The 25,927-nt window shown below is 45.7% G+C and overlaps 1 protein-coding gene across 3 annotated transcripts in view; it reads right to left on the bottom strand.

Moving 5' to 3' along the window:
• GDPD5 (glycerophosphodiester phosphodiesterase domain containing 5) overlaps window positions 1-25,927 on the bottom strand; it is a 106,438-nt gene that overhangs the window by 24,083 nt on the left and 56,428 nt on the right. For all 3 annotated transcript variants that reach the window (XM_030264040.4, XM_002190415.7, XM_072924101.1), the window contains exons 3-6: window positions 6,781-6,884; window positions 3,284-3,377; window positions 2,659-2,718; window positions 521-619 (exon numbers count right to left, since the gene is read on the bottom strand). In XM_030264040.4, the coding sequence (XP_030119900.2) occupies window positions 521-619; window positions 2,659-2,718; window positions 3,284-3,377; window positions 6,781-6,884 (357 nt within the window). The remainder of the gene's footprint in view (window positions 1-520; window positions 620-2,658; window positions 2,719-3,283; window positions 3,378-6,780; window positions 6,885-25,927) is intronic.

Below are 25,927 nucleotides of genomic sequence, written 5' to 3' on the forward strand. Positions count from 1 at the left end.
GAACACACTGGACTGTATCAGCAGGGTGCAGCACCATGACACAAAGTTGGAGATGTATCATCTGAGTCGTGTGTCTGCTCTCCAGTTCCCTTCCTAAATTTTAAAAATACCCCAATAAAATAAAGCACTTCTGAGAAATGTTAGTCACTTGTGTGAATGCCATTTCCACCCCCTGTATTTGCATAGATTTGCATACTCCCAAATACACGTCAGCAGTCACCTCATAAGAAAAATGGGCAAAATATTTTTGGACTTCTTTTTTTGAGGAAGAGGCGGAAAAAGGAACAGAGAGCAGATCTGTAAGAAATTAAGTTTGTAGGTATTTTCCTTTCATATTTCTCTAGCCCTGCAAGACATCACAAGTCTTCCTTAAAACAGTTTTCTCATTGCCAATATTTCAATTTGGGGTGTGACAACCATCAAGAGAGAGTTTCACCCTACAGAAATACATAAATCCCATGGAGTTCAGTTTCACTGGCCCCTTTCCTCTCCCAGGGAAGCATCCTTGCAGACAACTTACCTGCAATGAAATAAATACCATCTCCCACTCATCATCCCAAAGCTGTGCTATCGATGACATGGTCACCACAGTAGTTATCAAGGTTGTCACCAGGCCAATCTGCAAGAAACCAGAGGGAATTTACAGGCTGGGGACTGTGGTTATTATAAAAATTAGGTTGGGATTTATATTATAGGTTAGGAAATGGAGAGAGAAAGCCTTTGCATTTAATAAAAGGTCTGAAAAAGGACTCATGGGGAAGGACGTTGGGCTTATGTGCTGTCATGTGAGAATGGATGCTGGGGCTGGGGAAGGGACTCTGGATGGGACAGTGGTGGTGGCATTGAGGTGACAGACCTCAGCCCACCAGGACCTCCCCCAGCCTCCCCTCTCACGTGGAAGCACCCAGAGGTCTGAGCAAAGCAGTCAAAAAGAAAACGTGACCTCTGTGGTGAAGGTAAAGAGTTCAAATCATCAAAAAGTGCCACGGAAATAACTCCAGCTGCAAAGACTGAAAATCTGGGCTGTCTGTCTAAAAATAATTCCCCACTCTCTGCCTGTGTCTGGTATTCAGCCTGTGTTCTGCCAGAGCCAAAGGATGCTGCTGCAGATCCAAAAACTGCTGCAGCAGATCCAAAATCTGCACGCGAGACTTGGCAGAAAATCGATCCCCAGAAATGGACAGATCACATCAGGTGCACAGGGCTCCTCCAGGCCGATTTCAGGTTTAATACCTCAGACCAACAAATAAAATCCCACATTGCCAACGTTTACAGAATCACTTTGGTACACGTAAGCAGGATTTCTTTTTCTAGAACCTTAATTCCCTTTGGTGTGACCATCCTGGGTGGCACAGAGGTGTCAGGACACAAATCTCCACTCCTCCCATCAGCTCCAATTTATTGCTTCTTCTCACACTCATCTTTGACTTGGCTTACAACCCTCTGCACAGAATTACAGGAGAAAACTGGAAGGAGTTGTGTGGTTTGTCCATCCCAGCCTTTCCCACACACTTTAATCTATATTTGAAGTTAATTCAGTATAATTCTGAGAAAAAATATTAACTTATTCCAGCCTTGTGTCTCAACCTCCTTAGGAAGCTGAGGGAGGTGTGGGGAAGGGAAGAGACAGAGCCACACATCTGAGTTGTGATGAAAAGGGGGCTTCTTTGGAAGAAGGGGAGGAAGGGTGGGAGTCCAGAGGGTAGAACTGATCACCAACACATCCCTCTTCTGGACTTACTCATCTGAGCCCACCAGTGTGTCTGAAAAATACCATCTTCCCTGATGAAGAAACATATGTCAGACTCAAGAATTGATAATTTGTTTTGCAGCAGCAGTCAGACAGTCCCTGCCCCCCTCTCTGATTGCATCCTCTTCCCCGGGGAAGCATAATTTCTATCCTCTCTAAGGAAAAGAAAAAAAGGAAAAGAAGGAGGCAGGGTGGGGAAGTGTCTGCTGTCCCTGTCCTGGGAGGTGTTCAGGCTCTGATCCTACAAGACCTCATCATGTGCAGAATTTCAGGAGGGCTGCGTATTGGCAGATTCAGGACTGCTCCCTTCATTTCCAGTTAGCAGACTGCCAGCTACAATGGGATCCTGCCAACCCACCCTCTCTCCCTGCACACCCTTCCCCTCCCTTTCTGTGCTCCAAATATCTTTTCTTGTGTTTCACAGCAGTGTTTCTCAAACTGCTTTACACACAAATCTCCTCGGGCCCAGCAAACCTCACCCTGCATACGCTCAGCTTCAACACCTACATCTTCTTCTCCCAAGGCTTTCCCAGCTGCTCCCTCCAAGCACACTCTGAACAGCTTCACCTCTGCTCAGCCCCTCTCCAGGGCTGGGTTCAGCACACCAAGGAGCCCCAGGGAGGGTCCTGGAGCACCCGAGCTGGGACTGAATCAGGCTGCTCTAAGCACTGGTGCTTCTCTATCTCCACAGGTGGCCTCTCTATCAGCAAGGGCCAAAAGCATTTCACCAAATTCTCTGCCCCCAGGCTTTGATGGCCTCTCCTGAGCAGTTTGCTTATGAGGTCACACGTGCACCACAGACATTTCATGCTCTTCCCAAGGACACAGTGACAGCAAGTGCCACCCCCTGCCTGCTCCTCAGGCTCCAGCATTCCCGAGATCCTGCTCCCACTGGAGCTGAGATTTACCTTGTGCAGCCAGTGCAGGTTCATCTGCTGTCCCACAGCTATGTGACACAGTGCCAGGATCTGGGAGGGACAAACAGAGAGTCAGACAGAGGCACGTCACCACCCCGGAGTGTTTGAGCACGCAGGGACACGTCACCATCCGAGGGGACAACCACACAAGCCAGCAGCAGCGGAGGCAGGGTGGGCCAGCAGATACTCTCCGAAGCCAAGGATGTGGGGGAAAAGCTTTGCTCTCCAAGGGGCAGGGAGTTCAGAGTCTGGCCCACAGCTCCTGGGGCTGCAGGAAGCAGTGGCCACCTGAATGGACACCACCCTGAAGGTCGCAGCACCCTGGCACGAAGGGAAACAACTGCCACTTGCGCCCAGAAGTGGAAACTGGGCCATACCACGGGAAACAAAACTGTATTCCTCCCCTGAGGGTATCAGTCTTTTACTTTTGAGCATCTGAGGTCAAAGACTCAATTTCTCACTTTTGATTTTATGCAACTTCAGGCTAAGAGAAAGAGAATGAGAGAGGAATCACTTCTAAAAGAAAACTCCTCAACTTTTGGATGGCTTGAGAAGCTTGTGGCCTTTTTAAAGCCAGCACACAAAGCTCTAAGAAATGGGATTTCATTCTACTCACCAGCAACATTGTAATGTAGGTAAAGCCAGCAGCAGTTGTTACAAGGATTGGAATGGACCAGTCACTCCAATATCCCATTCGGTTATATAAAAACCTGGAGGAGAAGTGGGAAGGACAGATTAAGAAGGGATTCAACACCAAAACAGCTCCACTGGGGTTAGACAAGACTTGAGAAAACAAATCTTTCCAAAAAAAGATAAAGGCAGCAAAAAGCACAAGTGACAACCCAGTGCTTTAATCCCTTATGGTAATTAACTGGATCAAGAGAGGCAGAGAAACCCCAGAACCCTTCCTGCAGCTTCTGACAGTTCAGACCTGACCTGGATTCAAATTTTCAAATTTTTCCTCTGGATTTTTAGGAAAAACAAAAACAAAACAACATCCCTAAATTGGCTTGGATGAGGGTGGACATTATCTCCATGCAAACCCTTGGCACAACAAGGACAGGATGCTTCTGGGGTGGAAGCAGCTCATTCAAGGAACTGACTGGGGTTTTTTTTTTTGCCTTTTTGCCTCTTGATGCCTTTTTATTTTCTTTTGTGTACAACAAAAATAAATGCTGCATTATATAAAAGCAGGTCAAAGGTTCAATCTCCTCTGCAGCACTCAAGTCCAGCATCATTCATCAGCCAGAACCTTTGGTCTGTTTGGACAAAGTCTGGGGTGATTTTTGAGGATGTCCAGTGCAGAGCCAGGAGCTGGACTCCATGATATAATTCAGGATATTCTTTGGTTCTAATTCTGTCCAGGAGTAAAGTTCCCCCGTGGGATCTGGAAAGCAAATCCTTGGGCTCAACAGGCATGGCCCATGTCCAGGTTCTGCTCAGGGAGTCAAAGAGCACAAAACCAAGGATCTGCAGGGACTCAGACATGCTGTTAGGAAAAAAGAGGGAAGAAAGGAAAGAGGGCTCCTCTGAAGTCTTTGCTGATGCCACCACCCAGAGCTTCCTTAGCTCTCAGCCCATTTAAGTTTTGCTCTGATGTCCCTTCAATGCCCCTCTGAGAGCACCAGGCCTTCACTTGATGCGCAAATGATTGTTTGAAAATGCTGGGTCTGTGGTAGCTATGAAGCAGATGAGCTTTCTCCAGACATAAGGAGGAAAATGTGCTACACAGACTTGAATTTATGGTCCTGCTCCAGGGGAACACGGGCAGGTTCACAAATAGAGCATTCCCCACAGCCTGCCTGAGCTAAAGTGAAGCCTTCTGGTGCAGCACAAAACTCAGTGCAGATCTGAACTGTAATGCAATCAAGTGTAGACACCAAAAAGGGAAATGCGAAAAAGCAATAAATTAAAAAAAAATACTTAAGAGGCACAAAACACCTTCACTAACAAGGACCTCAATGTTAAAAGCCTGAAGCAATACATGCTGGGCTTTGCAAGGCCATTTTGCTTTGTCCTTCTAAAACAATCCCAGAACAGCCCTTTGGTCCTTACAAGTTGAAATGACCTAGCTGCTGCCCAAGCTGCCTGACACACAGATGAAAAGATGAAAAACCTCCTCAAGGATGGCAGAGAGTCAGGCCCTCAGAGGTTTGGGTTGAAAAACCTCCTCCTAGAGGATGGTGCAGAGTTGGAACAAGTCCCAGAGAGGGGGGAAGTCTTCCTCCAGTCCTGCTGCTGGCAATGGGCTGCTTGGACAGACACCTCCAGCCCCTCTCCACCTGGTAGGATGGGCTGAAGGTGACAGGAGTTAGCAGAGCTTCCAGGGATGAGCTCCGGAGGGCAGGAGGAAGCTCAGCAGCTCCTCACAGCAATATCACAGCAACTCCTTCTCCCAGTTCCTCTGGAAGGCCCTGGCAGCAGCTCGGTGTGCCATGCCCCAAAGAGCCCTTCCTGTCCTCGGGGGGAGCTCCCAGCTTGCCAACAAATCAGTGGAGCAGAGAGGAAGGCAGCAGGACCAAGCAGCAAAGATATCTTGTCCAAAAGCACGACCCAGAAGTGACAATGACAGAGGAATAGCAAAGGTGCTGTTTCTAACCACCAGGACCTCACTGTGCCTCATCAGCAACAGGTTCACAGCTCTTCTGGGAATAAAATGATGCTTTCAAGTCCTTCACACCCTGCCTGGTCCAAATCTGCTCTGTTTTCATGGAGCCCATGCAGCTGTGCTGGAAGGGAAGAGGGTCAGGCTCAGCCTGCACAGGCCCAATGGAAATTATTTCTCCCCCTTGCCTGGAACTGGCACAGCTGTAATTAAAACCTCACCCTGTGCTCTCCTCCTCCCACCCAGCCTTTCCACAGCTGTTTTCCAGAAACCCTGCTCGACCTCTGGTGGTGTGTGGAGCAGGGATCTGACTGGGGTTACAGCACACACAAAGCACTGACCAATTTTCAGCACTGAATGACCTGAAATGCTGTTTTCCATCCAGAGAACCTCTTCCAGACGTGTGCTGCACAAGAGGAATCCTTTCCCAGTGGATGTGCTTCCAGTACCCTGGGCTGCATGGCAGGGACAGGGCTTTGGGCTGCAGGTGACATCTGTGTTAAATCCCAAATGCCTCTTGCATCCACAGCAGACCAGCGTATCTCCCCACATTCCTGCAAAAATATTTGGGGACCCAAATCCTGGAAGCACTGCAGCTGCAGTGACCATTCCCAGCATTCCAAGAACTTTCCTTCATTTCTGAAGGAGTGTTTTTAGCCCTTTCACAACTTTGAGCTCAGACAGCTGGTTTTGCACTGGAGCAATCACATCCTTTACTGAGGGTACAAACTAAAGAAGAAAGGTGTTCCAAACTACCACTTTAAAAAAGGCATCTTTATCATGCTGCTGTTACAAATAATCCAGAGCCATGGTGATGGTTTCACTTCTCACAGTGTGGGTGTGAGCAAAGAGAAAAAAGCCATTTTTTCCTGGGAGGAGCCAGCTCACATCACCATGTTGGTAAACACTCTCCCTCACACAGCTCCAGCATCTAAAGCAGATGATTTACTTAAGGGATCAGCTCCCCACTGTGTTTTAAAACTCACTTTACATCTTATGTTTGACAAGAAGATGACGTCAAAGCAGTTTGGTTATAATACAGCCCAAGGTGCTGTCAAAATGTTTTAAGATGCTGCCGATAATAAAAGGGAGAATAATTTCCAGCACTGGAGGCAGCTTGGCAACACCCTAAATTCCAGCACATCCCATTGCAGAGCTCCTTTTCAGCTCCTTCCAACTTTGGATAATATTTTCCACACCCATGTGCTTCAGGCTGAATTTTTGCCATGGATATTTTGTAGGCTAGCTGCAGCCAAATCCCTCAGTCACTTTCAAATCCAGCCAACCATCAAGATAAACAAACAAAAACCCAGCCACAAAGTGGAGACGTGAGGCCACATTACATCTACACACAGACCAGGCAGAAGCAGCTCTCCTTGAGTCCCACTTCCCACCCCATTTTCCCCTTCTCATCGTTACAGTTCCATCCAAAGGATCCAGATGAACCCAAAGCTGTGTCAAGCAGGTTCATGATGGCAACCAAATTTCCTAAGGGAAGCTCTACTCACCAGTTGATTTCATTGTAGTCATTGTGAACTTCCCACCAGAAGTAAAACCAGACCAGGGTGAGGAAGAAGGATGAGGTGAGGATGAGGAACCAGAGGCGCTCCCACTGTGGAGGAAAAGAGAGGTCGGTGTCAACAGAATCCCATTTGGTCCCAGCTGGGGAGACTCAGTGGAGTAGAGAGGCAGATTTGGAAATGTTCCAAAATTTCCCCAGCCCTGGGCAGAGGGGACATTTCCAGATAGGGAGCTGGGATTTTGTTTGGTGAGGGTTTTTTGTTGATGGTTGTTTAGGTGGGTTTTTTATTTCCAGGCAATTGCTTAATTCACTTTTCCATTCTCATGCACCTTCCCCTCCCTTGGGTTTAGCCTAAATGACCGAGGAGTTATCACATGGTGAAGATTACACAGCAGATTAGGGATGTTCTTACTCCTTATTCCTTCCCCTGAGGTGCTCAGATCCTGCAGAGCCAAATCACCCATCCCCACCATTTATTCCTCCCACCACCACCACATATTTCAAGTGTTTTGCAAACAGATCACGCCAGCACCAGCATTCAGGAGCATTTCAAATTCTATTCAACACACAAAAGAATTCCCTCAAATAAATCTGTTCAGTGCCCCTGCTCCAACACCATGGGTAAAATCCCAAACCACAAGGACATCGATCTGTGTCTTCAAACTGCCTCTCACCAGCACCATCTCCACGGGCTCCTGGTTAGTTTTTACTCCTTGCCCTTAAACAGTCCACAGGTGTTTTCATTTCAGCAGGGAAAACACTGAAATAAATTCTGCAGGGAAAATATTCAAACAAATCCTCTCTTCTCACAATGAGCAAGGAAGGATGAAGACTGGAAAAGACTATGAGCAACTCTACCACTATAATTCCCTTCCAGACCCTGAGCAAACATTCATCTTTTTGAAAAATGTTCTTTTCTCTAGTGAACTCTCCCAGCTTTTTAATTATGCAAAACAATGTAACCAATAGAGTGACAATAGAAACATTAAAAAATACTAGTTTTTGCCTCCCTTTCCATGCTAAGGGCTAGCGTTACCTACTTAACTGTGACTTATTTTTATAATTATTTTTAACTGTGACTATTTTTTCTTATGCATCACCCTGGATACTAATTCTGTGATAGAGCACTTCCTTGTATCCTCCATCATAGGAAAAAAAAAAAGCCAAAATAAAGCAATAAGAAGGGATGGAATTATTTCATTTTTGCTATGCCAAAAATGATGTTTTCTGCTAGAATTTCAAAATTCTTGGTTGTATAACCCAGATCAAGATACCCAGTTTTGTCTAGCAAAGCTATGGCTGCCCCTGGAACTTTGGAAGTGTTCCAAAGGCTAGACAGGGCTTGGAGCCTGGGATGGTGGAAGGTGTCCCTGCCCATGGTGGGGTGGCAATGGATGGCTTTAAGGTCCCTTCCAACCCAAACCATTCCCCTCCTTCTGGATGCCTTCCAGTCTGCACATCCCCAAGATCTCAAACCTCAATTTCCCCACTGTTTGCTGGGATTTTCTCTCCCCCTCTCCATTTGGGTCTATCACCTCCTTGCACATATAAGTTAAATATGGGTTATATTCCCACATCCATTTGGGGTTTTCCAAGGCAAGGGAGGTTTTAGGTACCTTTTATGTCAAAGACCAAAATTTCTACAAAAATCCCACCCTCCAGCCCTCTAAAGGTCACTCTGGACTGAGCTTTGCTGATACTCATGCACTGGATGACACTGATTTGATAAACAAGCCAAGAAAAACATTTTAAAACATTTGAGCTTTCCCCCCTGTATATATAAACATAATTTCCCCCTCTTATTTACATGCAAGCAGCAGAGCTTGTGGCAAGCTCTCCAAAAGCTATTTTGGGTCTGTCCTTCAGGGTGTCCTTGCCATGCCTTGCTGGTTTTGTGAAAACCCAGGCAAATTCTTCTGTCTCGAGGCATCCTTCAGTGAGTTCAGGCACATTTCTCAGTGGGCTTCCAGAAGAAAACATAGAATATTTGATCTTTAAGGTCCCTTCCAACCATTCTCTGATTCAGTGATCAACAGACATAATCAGAAAGGCCCCAAAAGGAAATTAATGAAGACAGAGACATTCTACCAAGTTGTAGTTTGCCAGAATTTTAAAATTTTCATTAAAATAACAGAATCCTTAATAATAAATAAATATATAAATCAGTGTTTTACACACATTCTCCACCACTTTTGCACATCCCCAATCCCTACCTCATGCCAGGTGGGAGCAAAACCAGCTCCAGGTAAGTGGGTTTTGGGGGGAAAAAACCCAATTCACATATTAAAGGAATCTGCTGCAGAAAAGCCAGTGTTTGATTCATCCGTGATGCTGGCTCACGGATTTTACCCACTCCTGTGCTTGAAGATTTAATCTTGTTTGAAACAGCACTGAAATTCGTATCACAGGGGACAGATTTTCCAATTTAGGGATTAGATTTGGTTAACTGAAGGCTCTGCCAAGTCTCTTTTGCTGCAACTCCCCAGGCCAGACAAAGCATTATTTACTGCAGTGGCACAGGAAAGCAGAGAGGCTCAGGAAGTTTATTTTATTTATTGTAGGATCTGTAGGAGATGTTATGAGGTTTAACTATACACACACTCCTACCAAACCCTCCTACAAGGACTTTCTCAATTCTATATTAGAAACAGGAATTTCTCACCTACTTCATTCCTGCTGATCACACATATGCCAGGAGACACCTCCCAGCATGGTACCATTTGTGTGAACTAAAGAAATCCTTTGACCAGGAAATCCAGCCTATCTCAATTGCCCATTTTCCTCCCGAAAAGAAGATCAGCACTGTATCAGGATTCAGAGTGTGATTTGAACTTAGAACTGATAATCAACACTTAAGATCTTAAAAATCAGGACTGGCCAGGGAGAGACTGCATTGATCTGGTTATCACTGCATTTGCATATTCCCTTTTCCTGAGGTTTCAATATTTTAATAGGATTATTAATCACAGAATTAGAAAGGCTGGGAAAGAACTCTCAGATCATCAAGCTCAACCATGTAATTAATATTCCTCATATTATATATTAAAAGTAATATAATTAATATTTATAGAGTGATAGGATATATAAATACATTCAATATATTTATAATTAACATTGATTTAAATTACATAATTAAGCTGGCTCTATAGAAGTGTGTCCCAAACCCTGCCTGAGGCCTGCAGGCAAAACAGAGAGTTCAATGTGTGAGACCGTATTAAATTCTTATTTTTACCACATACACTCCCTAGGGTTGCTGAAATGCTCCACCATGAGCTTCAGCTGCCCCCTCACATTTCCTTTGGACCCAGCTGGGAAGCAGGGGCAGTACAACACTCTTGGCTCAAGGTCTGCTCCATGAAAGCCAAGAAAACGCAAGGCCAGAGCCAGCTGATACCCTGGCAGCCCACGGAGCCAACAGAGCAGAAGGATTTTGCTCCAGCAAGGCTGCTGGGGTCACCTCAGTTGACAGCAGTCCTGAAATGCCATCCTCCAACTGTGCTGCTTCCTGGAGTCCTTGTCAGCCCATCCCAAGCAGGATTAGCATCCCTGAGATCCACCTACATCTCCCAGCCTTGGCATGAAACAGCAGAACCCTTCCTAAGCAAACCCACGCCTCCAGCATCCTCCCTGGCACCCAGAACCCACAGGGAGCTTCAGAAGGAACTGGAAGGAGAGAAGCCTGCTTTGAACTGTGAATGGGTCAGAGGAAATGCCACTGCTGAATGGATTAGGGCTCCATTCCCATAGGGATGAGCTCACAGCACACATTCCATCAACGTGGGTGAATTTGGGTCCCTTCCAACGTGTGCATCCTCAGGAGCTTTCCCGTGAAGGAACCCAAATGTTGCTGCTGGAGCGTGCTGCAGTTCACCCCAGCACAGCTCAGGTGGGAACAGATGGATTTCATATTCCCTCCTGGATTCACATCCACGTGTGAGGATTGCACCGGGCTCACGACAAACCCACTGTGCCAAAGCTCTCCCAGAGCAGCTGAAACCACAGCAGAGCCCACCTCAAGATTCCACCTCAAGAAAGAATCATTCCACCTCAAGAAAGATTATTCCACCTCAAGAAAGAAAGGTTCCACCTCAAGAAAGAAAGGTTCCACCTCAAAAAAGAAAGGTTCCACCTTAAACACATGGAAGAGGTTTTGGGTGCTTGGAATTGAGGAGATCCACCTCAGAGAAGATAGATCTTCCTCATGAAAAGATATTTTCTTTAAAAGACTAAGAATTGGAGAACATCAACAGCTTGGAGCAACCTGGTCTGATGGAAGATGTCCCTGCCCATGGCAAGAGTTGGAAGAAGATGATCCCTAAAGTCTCTTCCAATCCAAACCATTCTGTGGTTCTGTGAACTCTACAGGGAGCCACCACTGAGACTGGGCAGAGGAAACAACCCAAACTTGTGTAGAAGTTTAAGAGTTTAAGTTAGATGAGTGGAGAAACTGGAGCAAATTTTTATTTAAAAAAAAAAAAAAGAGGAAAAAAGAGGAAAAAGGGGAAAAAAGAGGGGGGAAAAGGGAAAAAAACTGAAAAAAAAGAAAAAATAAAAAAGGGGCAGAGAGGGGGAGGAGGAAGCTGACCCTCTTGTTTGTGGAGCTGCCAGTCATCCACAAGGAAGAAGGCTCTTATTCAAGCCAAAATGCCTCTGGGAATTCAAGGCTTTCAAGTCCCTGTGGAGGACCCTACCCCTTCTCTGTCTACTGAGCACAGTGAACCTCCTGTTCATTCATTAAAATAATGAAATAACTAAATAAAAATCTAACTAGAACAGGAAGAAGCTTTTAAACAATGTCTTACCCCTCCTCTCCCCCTTCTTTTCTTTTTTTTTTTAATCAGAAAACCTCCAGTTTTGAAAAACAGAAGCCTTTTAGTGAAAATCTAATATTTTAAAGCAATTTCTTGCTGAAGGGCATCTTGGCTTGAGGATGGAATTTCTGTTGAGAGGAAACTGGAAGGAGTCTGAGCCCTCCCACAAATCTGGCAGGCACACTGGGCAGGGCATGCACAAGCAGAGGAAAAACAACAGCACGTGGATCTGACCACACCAACAAAATCCAATGTGGGGATTTTCCTCCAGTTCCATACTGTAAATCTCCCTGCTGGAAGTTTTATGTGCAGAGAACATTCAGAGATATCCAATATAACCACACTTTCAAACTTGCAAATGCACCAAGGTCAAAAGGTGTTTAATCTCCCTGCAGTGCATACTATCCTTGTGTCCATAAATATTCACCAGCTCAGGCACCTGCCTTTAGGAAATCAATGGGATTTTGGAGGGATCGGGGCCACACAGTCCTGAACAATTGCTTTCCACCTCAGGAGCAAATCCAGGAGCTAGAGTCAGACTGGAGCATCACCATCATCACTCAAGTGTGTTTTCAGACCATTTTAATTCACTCCTGGATGCAACAAAGAGTTTATTAAGGAGTTTGCACTCCACTGTTTTCTGGCATTTTCAGGAATCAATTTGCTGCAGGCATTTATCAGTATTAGCTTGGAGAGGAAAGGAGGAGAGCTAACATTTATCCAGCAAATACAAAGGGAAAACTGACAGCAAATCCTCATTTCGGGATTACCCAATCGGACCTTGTCCAAACAAACCAAACATTGTTTTCAAGCAAGTTATTAAATCATCTCTGAGGATGAAAGATGACTCCATCTCCCAAGAGAACCAGAAACTGAGGATCACCAGGAACAAGTGTCAGCTGGAGTGTTTTGTCAATGGGAACACTTTAGTTCCGAAGGAGAAGTTAAAAACTTTCATTATTAACTCTCAGCATGCAAAGGCAGAGTCCTTAAAGCAGCAGCTTGCTCTGAATTCCCACCCTCCTCTGGCTTCTGCTCTAGGGTTTCACCACCACACTCATGGGGAGAAATCTCCCTTCTGTCCAGCTGCAATTTCCCCTGATGCAGGTTGTGCCACTGCCTCTTGAGCCATCTTGGCTCAAGTTCTCTGGGCCAGGCTGGATGGGGCTTGGAGCAACCTAGTCCAGTGGAAAGTGTCCCTGCCATGGCAGGGGGTTGGAACAGGATGATCTTCAAGGTCCCTTCCAACACCAAAAAATTATGATTCTGTCACCTCTACAGACTCTCCTTAGTTGCTGGGAGCAGCAAAATCCTCTCTTCCCACCTCCAGCTGCACAACCTCAACTCTCCAGCCCTCTTCCTCTGTTCCTGGCTCCTGTTCCAAACAGTTAGGTGACCCCAGTGGGTTCACTTCTGTCTGTTCTGTGGTTATAGGGAGCCCTCGGTGCTCAGATGTGTTCCCTCAAGTGTCCCATATCCAGCATTGCCATTGTTACAGCCCAGGGTGCAATCAGCCTTCCCTGCCAAAAGCACACCCAGGAGCTCCATCTGGCATTGCAGAGGGACAGAACTAATGGAAAGCACCTTGCACTCCAAGGATTTGAAGCATTTAAGTGAGCAGATCAATAGACTTGAGTAGCAAATGTTTGCCTCACAGACCTCACACACATCCGGAGCAGAACTGAGGCGCCTGGGCTGGAATTCCCTCTCCCAAGGCTGCAGAGGGATCAGGCTTTCAGCCCTCTTTTGGACTGAAGATTCAGGAACCCAAGCGAGCAGGAGGAGCCTGAAAGACCCCACAGAGCACGAGGCAGCTCCCACGGGACTTTGTAACCTGCCCAAAGGCTTTGTTTTCTCTCCATCCAGCAATCGCCACCATCTGGTGCAAAGCTCTGCTTGAATTCCTCCTCCTCCTGCTTTTTACTCCTCATCCTCAACTTTCTTCCTTCCCCCTGTGTTGGCTTAGTACTTCAAATTTCATAAAGAATGAGACTTTCCCCAATTGCTACAGCCCTCTCCAGGAAGGAGAGGGAGTGACTAGAAGGATAAATTTGGGAGCACAACTAATTTGAGCCAGTCTGGTCACTTCAGAAACACTGCCAAGGTTTTTTACTCCATGGTAAACCCTGTGATCTTGCATAAGAGGCACCTGCTAATCAATATAGAAATGGGAAGAAAAAGGAAGAAATTGGGTCTGACAGACAATGGGTCTGAAGCAAGGAGCAAAGGAAAGAAAGCCCTGCTGCTGTGGCTGCTGAGGCTTCAACACTTAACCAGATGTTTCCTAAAGTAAGTCACTGCACATCTCAGGCACATCTTGTTTGATTATTATAAAGACTGGGCTAAATAGCTCTCTGCACACCTTGTTAGAAAAGGCCATGAATGAGATTCCTGAGCTGTGACACGCTCCATTTACAATTCCATTTAGCAGGTCACAGAAAGTGGCAGAGAACATATTCCTGAAATATGTGCTCCTGCTGGGGCTGCTGGAGCTGAACTGCAGCTCAACAGATGCAACCGAAAGAGAGCCAAAGCTCTAAAAATATCATTGTTATACTTTGTAAAACACCTCCACCTCCCAGCCTCCAAAAACACAACCAGAAAGGGTAGGGCTGATTCCCTCCAGGCTTGCAAAGCTGGGAGCAATGGGACAGTTTTGCTTGCCTAAACAGCAAGGAGAGGGATAAAGGGATGCAAACTGAGGGATAACCCAGCCTGCCTGCCCCGCCCTCCCCACACACTCTGCCAGAGCACCAGTTTCTCTCTGGGTGTGCACACCCAACAAAGGCAGCGTTTCACTGCATCCCCAGTATCCATCACAAACAGCCCTGGCGAGCCTCCAGCACTGAGGTGGGAATTCCTGCGCTGTTCAGACACCGAGCACAGCTGGAGCCAGGGCTCTCTCTGGCTATTGGAGGCCCCTGGGGACTTGCTGCAGCAATAATCACGTCCTGGACCAGCTCTGCCTCCAGCAATTACATCCTCCCTCTTTCATTCAAGGCAGAGGTAAACAAAAATCCCTGAGGAAGCCTCTGATTCACGAGGAAACAGAAGAGAGTGAGAGGGGATCCCCAATCTATCCCCCACAGCATGATTTACTCTACTTCCACAGCTCCTGATAACACGTTTTTAACTTACTGGATTTTGCCCAGCCAACATAACAAGTACTCCTGGACAAACTCATGGAAAGACCCAAGTATTCCAAACCCACTCCTGATGCTAACAAAGCACCATAACCTCCTGTTTTACCAAACACATTCCTATTTGGAGGCCAAGGGCAGACAGCTAATTTTTCCAGACTAAAGAGGTCCAGATTTTTTTTAGTCTTTACTGGCGAGCCTCATCTAGGGACGGAAAAAAAAACCAAACCAAAAACAAGCAAAAAAAAAAAAAACCCCAATCCATGCTTCTTGCAGAAACCAAGTGGCTGAGGTCCAAGGCTTGCCTGAAGTGGGGCACCTTGCTGGGCACAGAATCCCTGCTGAGCTCTCATCAGCATCAAGCAGGAGGAGGATTTCATCCTCAGAGCCTCTTGAGGGTGTTATTCCTGCTAACTCAATCCCAGGCTCCTGATAGTCCTTGGCAAAGGCACATGATGTTGTCGACTTGCATTCAGCTGATGGTTCACTTTAATTAAAGCACCAGCATCCTGGGGCAAGGGGGCTAGGATTAAAAACAGCTTTAATAAAAGCAGGCTCAAAAAAAAATTAAAAAAATAAAAAAAAGGACTATATAATCTACCTAAGAAAACAGCCAATGAAGGCTGTTAAATGTAATGGCCTCAGTAAAATTACATTTTACACAAGCAATCTCAGAAAAAAATTTGTTATCAGCAGGAGGAACATTTTGTGCACATCCTGGGGATTTTGGAAGGTGTTTTCTTAATGGTCAGCTTCTGGCTCCAGGTGGAAATAGGACATTTGGGCCCTGTACCAGGCCTAGAAAAGACTGCAGTCTCTGAAAACCCCAGCAAAGCTGTGACCCAACCCTGCCCCTCAGTGGATCACTCAGTGCCAGGGGAAACAGCTCCACTTTTGCCTTTAATGAACCTATTTCTGTCCTGGCCCCAAACTGCTTTTGCCATTTGTCCAGCTCAGGCTCAGATGTGCCCCCAGCTCTCTCCTATTGGGTGTTTATGAGTTTAATAAGCACAGCTTTATAGGAAGAACAGTGTATGAGAGAAATCCTGAATATTTATCCCTATTTAAAGGGAACTACTGCCTTTCAGAATTGTTTACAGGATTCGTGTCATAAAATGTTCTATAAAAGATCCTAAATAATCTGACATAGATGTCAAATAGATACAAGGGCAAATGGTTGGACTGGAAGAAGAAACAGACAGTAAGTTTATTCCTTGGACAAATTTTCCCTTGCCTCGTACTCTTGGCAGCAAATGTCTGCAAGGCAAGTTCTAAAAATACCATTTTGTCATGAAGCTTGGCACAAAAGAAACAAAAATGAACCAAGGATTTCTGTGCTGGTTGAAAGGGCAAGAGTATCACCAGCCAGTGCTGGAAGACAAAATCCTGGCAGGAAAAGAGGCTGTGGGTGCCATTCTTGGTACCAATATCCACTTTTTCTGGATTAAACCCCAGATTAGATGCAGTTTGGATCTAGGAAAACTTTGCTTGGTATGACCAACAAACACCAACCCGTGGAACCTCCACAGCGGAAGGACAAAGCTAAACCAGGAGCATCAACACCAAAAGGCAAACCAGAACATTTCCCCACGTGGAAACCCACACAGCTTCTTTCTTCTCTCTCCATCGGTAGTGCAAGAGACAGGCAATGACATATTAAAAAAGGATTTGCAAGGGCTGATCATCTAGCAATTCTGCCTGAAGGGTCAGCTGGTCTCCAGCTGAGGACAGCAGCAACGAAAATGCTAAAGCAGTAGGTGTCTAAATGCTTGTGTTATTCAGAAACCACTGGGAGGCACAAAAACGAGGACTAAAATAAGCAAAATTTACAGGCCAATAAAAACTGCAGCAAAGAAGTGAAAGGTCTGACTTAGACAAGGTCCCCTTCTCCCTTCCCAGCAGCTCTGACACATCACACTGACATCATTACTGTTGCAAGTGGGCATTTTCTGTGATGTTCATAAACTCTGGCATGGCAAAGTTGAATTATGTAACAGCAGCCCTGCCATGCGTGTCTGGACAGGAGCCAGGGGCTCCCCTGCAGCTATTTCCCCTCAGTACCCATCACCAGGGCTGAAAGGCAAGCAGCCAACTTGCAGACAAGAGAACGAGTTGTGACCATCCTGTTTTAAGCAGAAGCAAGAGCCTCAGGAGTGAAAACCTGAAATGCCTCAGTGCCTGTGCTGAAAAAGGCCCTGGAACTGCTCCATCCCCTCCCTGCTCTTTCCAGAGTCAGGGCAGCCCCTGAACAGTGCCAAGGCCAGAAGAGGGACCCTGCTCTATTAAATCTGGTTTATTTATCTTAATTTAAAGTTGAGCATCTGCAGCAAAAGCACAAAGGAGGCTTTGAGCAAGAGGCATGGCCAGGGAGATGAGGAGCTTCCAAAGGAGGAATCCTGAGTCACATTTCCAGAACCAGAGCAAATTTAACATTTCATAGAACCACAGCACGGTTTGGGATGGAATGGACCATGGGCAGGGACACCTTCCCCTATCCCAGGCTGCTCCAAGCCCTGTCCAGCCTGGCATTGGACACTTCCAGGGATCCAGGGGCAGCCACAGCTTCTCTGGGCACCCTGTGCCAGGGCTCCCCACCCTCCCAGGGAACAATTCCTGCCCAATATTCCATCTATCCATGCCCTTTGGGAAGCCATTCCCTGTGCCCTGTCCCTCCATCCCTTGTCCCCAGTCCCTCTCCAGCTCTCCTGGAGCCCCTTTAGCCCCTGGAGGGGGCTCTGAGCTCTCCCTGGAGCCTTCTCCTCTCCAGGTGAGCACCCCCAGCTCTCCCAGCCTGGCTCCAGCCCTCAGAGCATCCCCATGGCCTCCTCTGGGCTCTCTCCAGCAGCTCCAGGTGCTGCTGCTGTGTCCCCAGGGCTGGGGCAGCTCTGCAGGTGGGGTCTCACCTGGGCACAGGGGCAGAATTCCCCTTTTCCTGCTGCCCACACTGGGGGATCAGCCCAGGAATCTCTGCTGAGATGTCCAGTGAGTGCCCTTGGAAGCAAAGCAACACCCAGGTGGGGACTCTGGAGAGAAAACTCGCTTCATTTCCTCACCACAAAATAGCTTGCAGCTCCAGAAAAGGCATTTTAAGGTGGCTCATCTTCTCAGCTCTGTGGAAATGGAATAATTATGGCTCTCCTCAAGAGCCGCGTGCTGATTAAAGCGCCTGCGACGGAAGGTGGAACAGAAATAACAAATCTGCCAAACTGCTGCTCCTGCACTCCACAGCTTTCCAAGCAGCAGCACAGCCAGCCTGACTTTCCACTCCCCTTCCAGAGGATAACCTGGAGAGGGCATTTTCTGGAAGTTCAAAACAGCTGGCACTGAAAATAACCCAAAGCTCAAGATTTTCCCTACTCCACCACTCACTGATTGCACAACATGCCAGGAAAAAAAGTGCTAATCCTGCAGCTCCCGCATGTGACTCTGGACAATTTGGATGAGCAAACTGCTTTTCACACTTTCATCTCTTTGCACAACCCAATGTGGAATTCAGCAAGTTGAGCTAAAGCCCCTGTCCTGTGGTGGCCAGGAGAGGGATGGACCCGACAGATCCCAGCTTGGTGAAGAATGAAGGAAAGAATTCCCAAAGCACCACTGGTTTGCAGCCTGGGCTTTTACAGACAATGGAAAACATGGCTTTTGGCTTCACATCTGAGATAGATGCTAATAAAAAATATTTCCAAACACAGAAATAGATCATTCCCAGAATGTCAACAGCACCAACCCAAAAGGGTTGGGTTTTATCCCAACAACACAACCTCTCTCCTGCTTATGGAACAGAGTATGGCCCAAAATGAGGCACAACCTGTGTGACACCTGGATTCCATGATCCTTCTCCACCTTTCTCATAGAGCAAAGGAGCTCTTCAATCTACTCCTTGGAAGGGAAGCTTGGCAGACATCAAAATGCTCTAAAGGCTGCTGACCACACTCAGAACCAATTTTTTCTCTTCCTACTCTGCTCAGATCACAACAAAATATCTTGGACCTAAAGGAAGGTAAGATAAATGCATAGTAAAGAAAAAAATTGAATTTTACAGTAATTTAATTTTTACCTCCCCTTCAAAGAAAGCTTTCCAGCCCATTTCTCTCCTTCTTCCTGCAAGAGCAAAACTGCTTGTGCAGCAAAACTGAAGTCATCTGCAGAGTCACTGCAAAGTCATCTGTCACCTCTGTGAGCTTTGTCATCACAATCCCTAAGCAGGGGTTTGTACCTCTGAAAAAGGGAATTCTAGGGAGGAATGGCCTTGAACTTGTTCTGCCTTTGGCTGGGCTGGGTTTTTTCCATGCATCTCAGAGCATCAAAACTGCTTCAGTGAGAAGCAGCTGGTGAGAAAAATACTCAGTTTTTCAATCAACAGCTAAAGCAGTCCTGGCTCTTAATTACAACTAATTATATCAAGGCATATTTGGTATAAGGCACCTGTTTATTTCTCAAAATGAAAATACAACCAGCATTACCTACTCAAAGCACAGGAAAAGTAAAAACTCATTTACAAATCCACTTGAGGGTGTCAACTGCCTGCCTGCAGGACACCCACCCCAAAAAATCCAATCCTTTGCCATAGGAAATATCTGAATTATCCACGGCTCCTGTTTCAGCAGGACTGATGGAATTCCTAAATATAGCAAGTGCTAAGCCATATTTCCGATTTTTTTATAGCCTCTTCAGCAGCCTGGCTATTACTGCTCCAGATCTGCTGAGAGAATATCAGAAGTATTTCACAGAGATGCAGAAGGACTCTCTGTTCCTTCCTCTCCAAAGGCAGCCCAGGAAGCTCAGAGGGAGGAGGTGCATCTGCTGTTTCAGCCCACAGGCTCCACAGGAACCTCGCCTTGGGTTCCCTCCAGCACCAAACAAGCTGCAGCTTTCAGAAGAACCAGGAGAAAAGGAAAAGCAACAGCTCTAAAGCCAAGCAGGAGCATTCTCCCTGAGGGATGTGATTTTTTACATGTTCTTGAGGCATTTAATACCCAAACAGGGCTGATTTGTCCCTTACCTGTCACATCACAGGTGGTGTTTCCCAAAGCATCTCCCAGCAGTGGCCAGCAGCTCTGGGAGCAACACAAAGGATGGAGAGGACAAAACCAGGGAGGCTTGACATGACTTTTTTTTTCTTTTTCCCACCACACAAATCTTTGATGAGCAAAGCTTTCATACCAATTATTCATCCATCAAAGAAATAACATCAGAACTGATTTTCTCCAGCCTAGGCCCACCCCTCCAAATCATCCTCCCTTAAAAGCAACAACTGCACTATGCCAGAGTGAAAAAAAACCTAAAAATAAAATAATGAAAGTAGTATAAATAAATCTGGCAGCAGCCTGGAAGCAGGCTGTGGCCACAAGCCAACCTGATTTACAGATGAGCTTGCATGAGGCAAGAGACAGGAAAAAAGGTGGAATATGCCCCTACCCAAACCTCAAATTAGGAGCCACAGGGAGAAGTGCATATGGATGTTAGCATTCCCAGCAGGAGAATGGTTGCCAGAAGCAGGCACAAAACCATCCAGTTTGGCCAAGAGAACAGATCTGGACCATTTACAGTAGCAGACAGGGCTTGAGGTCACTTATATGAGCCATAAAAAAAAATAAAAAAATTAAAAGTCACATTTTGGAGCATGTCCAGGGAAGGGAAGAGAGTTGGGGAAGGAGCTCCAGGAGTGCCTGAATGAGCTGGGAAAGGGACTCACAGCCTGGAGAAAAGGAGGCTCAGGGGGATCTTTAGGCTCTCTGGGGGTTTTGCCTGGAGAATCTTGTCCAGAAGTTTGGGCTCTTTCCATTAACAGCCTAATCTTTTCTCCTCACACATCCCCCTGCATCAGAAGGTCTCCAGCAGAAAATGTGGACTTCAGAGGAACTGGAAGATTTCTTTCTGTGGCCAAGTCTTTTTCTTCTTGCTTTGCTCCATGCTGAGTGCAAAACTGAGTTATTAACATGCAGTACTCCCAGCTCCCAGAGCTGATGCATGTGGGAAACCACCAGACAGACGTGGCAGCTGCCTGAGGTCGTGCAGGAATAGAAAATAAATCTGACAGAATCACACAGTAGCTCAGAGAAGGCTGAACTCTGTTTCCTGCTGGCAGGTATTTAAAGAAAGAAAATAAACCTTATCAAAAGTACCTTGTCAAAACAATGGCCTGTAGCACACAAAAAAAAAAAAAAAAAAGAAAAAAAAGGCTTCTAAAAACAACCAGACAAATAAAACAAACAACAAATCCCTAAACAAAATAACAAACCAACCACACAGAAACCTAAAAACCTCACAAACCAAAACTCCACTAACAGCCATCACAGATTTGGAATCAGCAGGGCTTACAAACAGAATCACAGAATTGTTTGGGTTGGAAAATCCAGATCCAAACCCCTGCCATGGGGCAGAGGGGCTGGAAAACAACCCATATCACCACTGGATAGCCCAATTCCCCCATCAGGAGCAACCAGACACGGCTGCAGCCATGGATTCAGGACACACCTTGGAACAAACCAGGTGGTGCCACATGGGATAAGCCAGGCCATAAAAGCAATTGCACCTTAGATGCTATTAAGCTTAATAAACTGCTCCTAAATTATTAGATCTGGCCTGATGTAATATCCCTGGCCTGCTTTGAGCAACAACCTATAGGTTTATTGGATTATAAATTAAAGTCAACAACTCGAGCAGGGTACAAATTAAAGATCTGCTTTGGAAGCAGAATTACCATAATGCCATAAATAATGACACATTGCACCTCCTTTCTTTTACTCCTCATTATACTGAGGCTGTGCTTTTACTTTTAAGGTTAATTTTTTAAAGAATCCTGCAGCTTCTGAATCTTCCCTCCAACAGCATCTTTTTAAACCAAATTACCTTTGTCTGCTGGCTGAGAAGACCAAGACCAGCACTCCCAGGCCTGGACTTGTTTAGTCCATAGCTCTCCACCTTTTCCCACCAGGAATTCAGCTGGTCCAACCTCCATCACCTCAGGTATCTGCTCTTTTAGCTCAGCTTTGCTCTCCTCAATGTTTTTTGGGGTTTTTTTTTTAGTTTAACATATTCAAAGAAAACTCCTCAGCCTTTCCCAAAGATGAACCCTCACCAGATGCTCCCAACAAGGGAAAGTCACAGGAAGGGCACAGGAATCAGCAGATCTCTACCAAGGCTCAGGGAGTAGCCCAAAAATAATAGGAGAATCTTGGAAACAACTGGATTGGACATCCCTGGACACAGAGTGAAAGCCAGCCTGCCAGTAAAACACTGGGATTTTCCCTAAAAGTCACTACCAGAAAGGTTTTCCAAAGGAATCATTACAATCAACTTCACAAAACGTCTAAGCACCCCTATTTTATTTTTGCCCCTATCCTGCAGTTCAGAAGCAGGGAAAATCTACAATTTTTCAGGGGTTCACAGCTGTCAGAATCCAGGGCTTCCCTCTGGCTGCCCTGGAAGGCCTGGGACCCTGGCAGGGGGTCAGGAACCCCCCTGGACAGAGCCCCCAGAGACACTGTCTGTGATCTCTGTCCATGGAAAAGAGTTTTCAATCTTACAGGATGAATTACAAGCTCTGAGTGTTTGATATGAGTAATAATTAGTGTGGCACAGGTGCAAAAGTAAAATTTTAGGATTCTAGATTAGGGGTCCAAAGGGGACAAGATGGAGGAAATTGGGTGTGTCTTGTCCTTTTTCTCCTTCTTCCTGCCCTCCATGTTTCACTGTAGTGTTGGCATTTTTCTACTGGTTTAGGCTGGGGACACACTGTTCAATGTAGGTGACAGATATTGGCACATTATTGTAAATATAGCACAGGTAGTTTCTGGTATATAATGTTTGTAACATCCCACTGAGGGCAGAGCCCCACACGCTGCCCTGCAGGACAGACCTGCGGCAGGGCAGCAGAACATGTTAGAGATAAACAGAATAAACAACCTTGAAACCAGCACAGACGAATTATGGCTTCTTCTTTGGCAACGGGGCAGAAAGTGACTTTCTACAATCTTGGAATCATCAATACCACAGATTCCGACACACAGCCATCTCTCTGCCTGTAAAAGGCACAATACTCTTTGTGAGCCCTGAAAACAATTACAAATATTTCCTGCTCAGGTTGATGCTACCACAGGGTCCTGCACTTGTTACAGACAAAAGCAATTCCATCAGGATAATCCAACCCACCCCATTTTCCCCATCAACTTCCTCACTGTTCCTTCAGGAAATCAGCATTTGCAAGAGGACACTGATCTGGACAAGTTGGTTTCCCATACTCACAAGCCTCTGAAGAGATAAAAGAGTGACCCTGAGTTTGTCTTTCATGCTCAGAGGCCACAAAACCAAAGCCTCTGTTCACAGACAGCAAATCAATCCTGACACCCTCTCCAGACCTCTGAGAAAATTAAAATAATTTTTAAACCCCAGCAAACTGACATCTGGAATTTGACTGCAACAGGACCCCGAGGAGGATAAATAGCTGCAATTTTGCAGGCATCAGTGACAGCACACAGCTACAGAGGGCTCCTTCCCTACCACTGGAAAGGATTAAATGCATATTTAAATCACTCTCCTCCCACCAAATTATATGAAAGCAAATCCACTGTAGAAAGTCCTAACAAATAAAAAGCAGCAGCCAAACACACAAGGAGCACATGATTTATTTCACAAGCTTTCCTCACCAGTGTCAGTGTCCCTACACAATAAACATGGCTTAATAACAGAGCTGAAGTCCTCCTTAAGCAAAATTTCGGGAAGCCAAGGAAAACAAACCCTAATCCCATTTCAAGCCAGCACTGTGATGACAGACAAAAGTGTTTAAACAAAGCTCAAGATGTCCATACATGAATTACTAAACTCAAAGCCTCTTTTCCATCATTGCAAAAAGCATTTCATCCCAACCTCACAAGCGAGGCAAGACTCCAAACACTGGGCAGTGCATGAATGGAATGACTTTTCCCCAAAGTATGGCCACGTATTTGTTTTTTCTCCCCTTACTAACTCCTTTCCTTGTGATCTTTTGAGGTGTTTGCAGAAGGTGGAGCCTGCCAAGATCAAGACTTCCATTAAAAAGGCACCAGAATTCAGAAAATATCAAATTTCCACCTAGGAAATTACTTTCCAGAGGTAACTGGGTGGCATTTAATGCATCTCCTGATTCTGATGGCATCCTCAAGCTTTAACTTGTTCCAAGGAGGACAAAACACATCCGGAGGTAACAATAATATCTGAAATTTTAATTTCTGCTCTCCATCAGGAGAGAACTCTCCATCAGGAGTTCTCACACAATTTGAACACCCAGCAGCCTCTGAACAAGTCAGTCTTGAAAAAACAAAATTAAAAACAAAAACAAAAGCAAACAAAAAACCCCAAAAAAACAAAAACAAACCAAAAAAACCAAAAAAAACCAAAAACAAAAAAACATGAATAGCAGAAGGAACACACTCTGCCTGGTTCTGAGAAACACCAAGAAATTCATCCCCATCTTTTCTTTATCAATCTCAAAGCACAGCAAAATAAAATCACTTTCTTAGTCTGGTGCTGTCTTTAAATCAGCATCATCAAGAATGACAGGACAAGAACTCCTTGTCCTCAGCCAGCTCTGGTGCACATGAAATATCTGAGTTTAAAGCCTTTGAGCAGTCTGGTGGAACTGCAGCTCCGAGGAAAGGGATTTTGGCTATTTCTCTCCTTTCAAGCAAATTGAAGAAAGGCGACCACAGAAAGAGGAAGAAAAACAGAATAGGTTAAAAAGGGAGGGAAAAAGGCACCAATTAAATAAAAACCACAAAGCAACGTGAATTATTTCACTGCCAAGAAATGGGGGAGACAAGGAAGAAAAAAGTTCACTCAGGGCAAGATTAGCTGTTGAACAAGCCCATGCTGGTGGAAGCAATGCAGAAATGGAGAGACTGGAGAGTTTCCTCTCCTCCTGCTGCTTTTTGTGCCCTCAGACACCCTGGAGGCTTCAAAGGCATCGTCCCCTCGCCCATGGCCACCCCCACAGAGCATCCCCAGCACCAGGGCTGGGAGAACTTTCACCCCCCTCCCCAACTTCATTGCAGGCTTCTAAAGAAAATCTGCAAAAATCATTCTTGCCACCTCTGAAAAACCCTTCAACCAGTGGTGAAATTGTAATGGAGGCTTTAGAGCCATTTCAGCTTTTTACCTCTCTAATAGCTTTAAATATTGGTTGCAAGTGTTGAAAATCTCAAATTTAATTTGTTTTCAAGCCACAGAGGCACTGGACTAATAAGAAGCTGAGTGCTGGCTTCTCATAAAGCTGTTTTAGTGCTCATAACCACTTAATGTGCCAGCAGCAGCAGATGCTTCCCAGATTCTCCCTGGGGTGCAATACCCAGGTTGGTGCTGGGATCCATTTACAGAGCACAGGTAAGAGCAGCATCTTAGGGGTAAATGACTATTCCCATTTGAGATAAGTCAGAAAGGAGGAGGAGAAGTTCATTTCCCACTGTCCTGCAGTGCTTGGCAAGCCTTCAGTAATTAGAAGGGGTGCAAGACTTGAGAATAAAACAGATCCAAGAGCATCTCAAGCACAGCAGAGAAAGGAGACCAAAAAGGGCTCAGAAAAGCAACCAGAAATTGCCTCCAGCCTCCACAGTGACAGTGGTTTGTATAATGTTTTGGGGTTTCTTTTGCATTGAGAGTAACTATTAGGTAATTTTGCATTTTTACTGCTTTACAACACTCTTTTTAAAATAACTAGGGTTTTTTTTTTAATATATAGTTAAAACATGGCCTATTAATGAGCTTTACTTGTAAAGCAGCAAGGATTTTTTAAATAGTTTTTGTTTGAGCCTCAATGGCTCTTTCGAGTTTATCTTTTGATAAACTCGGGATTTGGGGAAGTCAGGATTTTGCAAAATCTTGGCATTTTGTGAGTTGTTCCCTTAGTGCCATAGCTTGTATGACTGCAATGTGTTGTGGAGTGCTTGGTTTGTGGCAAGTAGTGAGTATCTGTGGCACTGTTGATGCAGTTAGAGTGACCATTTCACACTCATTATTTGCATTATTTGCATTTTGCTGCTGCAAAGGCCACCTCCTGCAGTGCCCAACTGCCCCATCCGTCAGGTTTGATGTGCCTGAAGGGAGTGACAGGAGCATTTCCAGGCAGCACCTGGCTCCAGGTGAGCCCATCCATCACTGCTGGCAGCCCCAGAGGCAAATGCACTCCCGTGGGATGCCCCTGTGGGCA

This window comes from Taeniopygia guttata, chromosome 1 (assembly GCF_048771995.1).
Source record: "Taeniopygia guttata chromosome 1, bTaeGut7.mat, whole genome shotgun sequence".
Classification (NCBI taxonomy): Eukaryota; Metazoa; Chordata; class Aves; order Passeriformes; family Estrildidae; genus Taeniopygia; species Taeniopygia guttata.